The sequence below is a fragment of the Phyllobates terribilis genome, unplaced genomic scaffold (assembly GCF_046119375.1).
Source record: "Phyllobates terribilis strain yellow unplaced genomic scaffold, ASM4611937v1 Scaffold_3935__1_contigs__length_67647, whole genome shotgun sequence".
Lineage (NCBI taxonomy): Eukaryota > Metazoa > Chordata > Amphibia > Anura > Dendrobatidae > Phyllobates > Phyllobates terribilis.
The window spans coordinates 39,192-43,795 of NW_027366687.1; the positions used below are offsets into that span (position 1 = coordinate 39,192).

At 35.7% G+C, this 4,604-nt stretch overlaps 1 protein-coding gene across 1 annotated transcript; it reads left to right on the forward strand.

The window, feature by feature from the left end:
- The first annotated feature begins 1,125 nt into the window (after positions 1-1,125).
- LOC141248724 (uncharacterized) lies at positions 1,126-2,113 on the forward strand. Its single transcript, XM_073669415.1, has 2 exons — positions 1,126-1,290; positions 1,637-2,113. Exons 1-2 carry the CDS (start codon positions 1,126-1,128, stop codon positions 2,111-2,113), a joined length of 642 nt encoding a protein of 213 aa, XP_073525516.1.
- The last annotated feature ends 2,491 nt before the right edge of the window (positions 2,114-4,604 follow it).

The window sequence follows — 4,604 nt, forward strand, 5'->3', positions numbered from 1 at the left end:
GCTTGTTTAAATGCGTGAGAAAGAAGTCACGGTCGGCGCCAGTGTTGAAGCCTAAGATCTCATCGAGCCAACACGTCCCGTCGAGAGGTTGAGGTTCACTCTTGCTATCCTATGTTGAGGGTAAAGAAGGTTGAACGCTCCAAGAGTCCCGAATGCTCGTCGATCACCTTGTTCCGTCCTCGTATCGGTACCTGCACAACCAAACCCAGGGGAGAGGGGGGGCTTCCTATGGATTTGACTCTCCGATGCTCAAGTCAGTTGCAACTTAAAAGAGGGGATAAATAGTATTTATGCTCGTAGGCGGATAAGACAAAAGAGTACTTTTAACTCTGTATTTTGGCAGGGTTTTAGTATGGTAGAAATGAGATATCATTTCCGTACTCCGGATTCTGGTATTTATATGTGAGAGTTTCTTGTATCCTTATTTTATTGACTTTTAACTTTTTTATAAGAATAAAGTCCACCAGAATTAAACAAGGCCGCGGAACCTGCCCCAATAATCCTTACCAACAAATTTTTTTACTACACGATAAAATTTCCTGTAAATGGCTCAAAGATTATCTTACTATATATAAGTTTTTTTTTTTTTGGAAAGAATATATAGGTTTTGTTAGGTTGATGAGAATCATATATAGATTTATATCTATACTTTCTTTTATTAAAATGAAACAATAGAGTGATTCACAACCAATCGTGAATGAGACAAATATACTTCCCCACTCTGTCCCTCGTAAATTCCATCTCAGTGCCAGCGTATTTCCTCTATAGTTTTTTTTTCCCGGCACATATAAATATTTTATTCATTTTTCTACGAGAGAAAAACATTTCTTCCTCTGCCTGCCCTCTTCAAATTTGGCTGTTACGAACAATCCTTCATTTCGCGATCGTTTCCTCCGTTTTATCATCTTGCAGTTGGTGGAACTTGACGTCACCGGAATCTCCATACAACTGCAATATCGTTTCGGCCAATTAGGTGATTATTCAATTTAATTCCCCCCGTTTGTTTAGGTTTCTTTCAGATGACTTTTGTTTGATCTTGTTGTTTCTGTCAATTTCGGTTTATCGATCGATCGAAGAATTTGGATCTGAAATTCTGTTCATTACCAGATCTTATTAGAGGTCTTAATGGCGAATAGGGGAGATAACGAATACGATTACCTTTTTAAGATCGTCTTAATCGGCGATTCCGGTGTAGGAAAGTCCAATATACTCTCGAGGTTTACAAGGAATGAGTTCTGTTTGGACTCCAAATCCACAATTGGTGTTGAATTTGCTACTCGGACTTTGCAGGTCAATTTCTCATCCTCTCTATCGCATTCCTTGTTATATTCTCCCCTTAGATTTCCAGAATTATGTTGTAACTGTCGCCGATGTGTTTGAAATTGCGCCGTTGACTAATTCTCTGGTCATTTGCTGCCGTTCAATATTCGTATCTGATCAATTTGAATATGGATCAGGCTGCAGTTTTTGACTGGTTCCCATTTCATTGTGATTGTTTCATGAATCCTATCGGCAGGCTTTACATTTCATTACTTGGTGAACTTGCAGAACTGCAATGCCTTACTTCATGTTATATAGGGTTGATTCTGATGGCTTACTCATTTTCTATATTGCTCTTCCTTTTTTCTGAAAAAAGGTTGAAGGAAAGACAGTAAAGGCACAAATATGGGACACAGCAGGTCAAGAGCGCTACCGAGCCATAACCAGTGCATACTACAGAGGTGCAGTAGGCGCTCTTCTTGTCTATGACATAACCAAGAGGCAGACATTTGACAATCTTCTGAGGTGGCTTCGCGAGCTAAGGGACCATGCAGATTCCAACATTGTCATAATGATGGCAGGAAACAAGTCAGATCTGAAGCATCTTAGAGCAATCTCAGAGGATGATGGCAAAGCTTTGGCTGAGAAAGAAGGGCTTTCATTCCTTGAAACCTCTGCATTGGAGGCGGTTAATGTTGAGAAGGCGTTTCAGACTGTATTGACAGATATCTACCACATTGTGAGTAAGAAGGCATTGGCAACTCAAGAAGCTTCTGGAAACCTTCCTGGACAAGGTACTGCCATTAATGTTGCTGAATCTTCTGGGAGTCAAGGTGGGTGTTGCTCTACTTGAGCTGCTTGCTAATTCAGGAAATATGGAGATTGTAGCTAGCGAGCTAAGTCAGTTTCCTTTTGTTTTTCCCGCTGTTTTACTCATTCATAATTTCATTACATGGTTTTCTTGGGGGCAAGAGACTGTAGATTATTTCATTTGGTTGTGATGAGAATTCACAATGTATTTGATATTTGGGCTTTATATACTTTCACAAAGCCTAGTCAAATTTTGAAAAATCAATTGAGTCAGAAGCTTTACTTATCAGTTAGGGGCGCTTAATTTGGCTGCTTAGGCCAATCTCAGAGCATAGGTGGTAAGAAAATGTAGCACAGATAATCTCTGTAACATAGGAAACACAAAGACGTGAACGTGTCCATGTCTGACACGTTTTATACACATTTAGGTCCCGTTTGTTATACTTTCTCGGAAACGTAAACGGAAAGGAAACGAATCTAGACAACTTTGACGTTATTGTTCATTCGTCGAGGTGGTATCACGACTTGCAACTCGTTAGGAGATGGTCTTATGACTCCCTTCGACAAGGATATTTGTTTCCGCAATACGAGGGTGGGGTTTCAAATACCCTTGACGAAGGGAGTCATGACCATCTTGCATTGCGTCACAAGTTGCGAAACCATATCGACGAATGAAGAAAAACGTGAAAGTTGTCTAGATTCGTTTTCTTTTCGTTTACGTTTCCGGAAAATTATAACAAACGGGTCCTTAGCACATTCGGACATGGTCAACAATCTGAACACACCTTGGATAAAGTTAAGACTGGCCAGACGCACATTGCTTATCACGTAAGCACCGTTCACCCTCTTCCAACACTGTTAATTCACAAAGAAAAATGTCCATCTTTTCGTTTTAATTTACTAAATTATGATTAAACTTGTGATGTTGACACCCAAAACTGTAACATGAACATATGATTTATTTATACCTACAACATAATAATATTAAAATGATTAAAGATAATTTTGTTATTAATTATTTTTATATAATTGAATTTCATTCATCAAAATAATATATAATTTATACCATTGTATTCTGCCGCATTCACATTCTCTATATTTTTCTATCGTGTCCCTATTTTCGTGTCCCTTGTTCATGTTCCCGCATATGTATCATCTAATAAGATCAAATCCGCGAGGTCACACAATGACTTCGCAATCAAACCTTTAATATGATTACTAGCTTAAGACACATACCCTGCACGGGTATTGAAAACTTAATATAAACGATTATAATTTTTTTGAAGTAATAGTAACATGTAAATGTAATATATATATATATAACTTAATAAAATAACAAAAAACCAAAGGAAAAAATTCTATTACAAACATCGACAATTACAAATTGTTAAACACCTTATATACTACATTAATTGTTTTATTTGAAGTGTGATTATCCTTATCATAGATCAAAACAGTTAGCCCCTCTTTGCTTGTAGCCCTTGAAAATGCCACATAAAACTGACCATGAGTAAATACTGGACGTAGCAGAAATAACCCAACACGAGAAAGTGATTGGCCTTGGCTTTTGTTGATTGTCATTGAAAAACAAACTATTATAGAAAATTGTCTCCGTTTCAAGCTAAATGGCAATGTGATATCACAAGGAGTGAGAATCAAGCGAGGGATGATAACTTTGAATCCAATATTTGTACCTATTATTCAAAAACCCAACGTGTAAAGATATTAAAAATGGCTTAATATACAAAAAAGTATAACATATATTATATTATAATGATCAATGAAAAGAATGTGATAACCTGAAATTATTTCTGCTTCAATAATGTGTGTCATAAGCCTATTGACCACCGATCTAGTTCCATTACACAAACCAGAAGATTGATCTATGTTGCGAAGTAACATCACAGGTACTCACACCTTAAATCTCAGACAATGATTAGGAATCCCTGAAAGCTTAATAGAATTCAGATAATCAACTGAATACACCTCTGACCTTAAGATTCAAATTCCCCTTGCCAATAGTAACATCATCCACAAAATTATACATCTGCAAGAATATAATTAATATATACATACTAATTTGTAAGAACTAAGAACTTGGGAGTCAGTTAAAAAAAAAGAAGGAAATAATACAAACTCTTTGTTGTTGATGATACGTTGTTGTGAGAATGTAGAGATGAAAGATACAAATCAGAATAACTGAATGGAATATATAACACAGAATAAAGTCATTAGGTATTTAAGATATCAAAAATCGTTTGAAGATTCTTGAAAGATAAAACATATATTTGACTGGAAAAAAAATTATACAAATTTATGAGATTATTTTATCCAAATCTTGTTTGTTACATTAAGTGGAAGGAAATTTATGAAAAATAATTCGTTAAAAAAAGTCCGTTGAATTATTTTTTCTACTGCAGTTCAGGAAAAAAAATAAAAATAAAATCTTTTAATAATTGATTATTTGTTATATTGTGTTTAAAAAATTCTAATTAAATAATCGGTTGAAGTTTATTTCAAGATTGACCAAATAT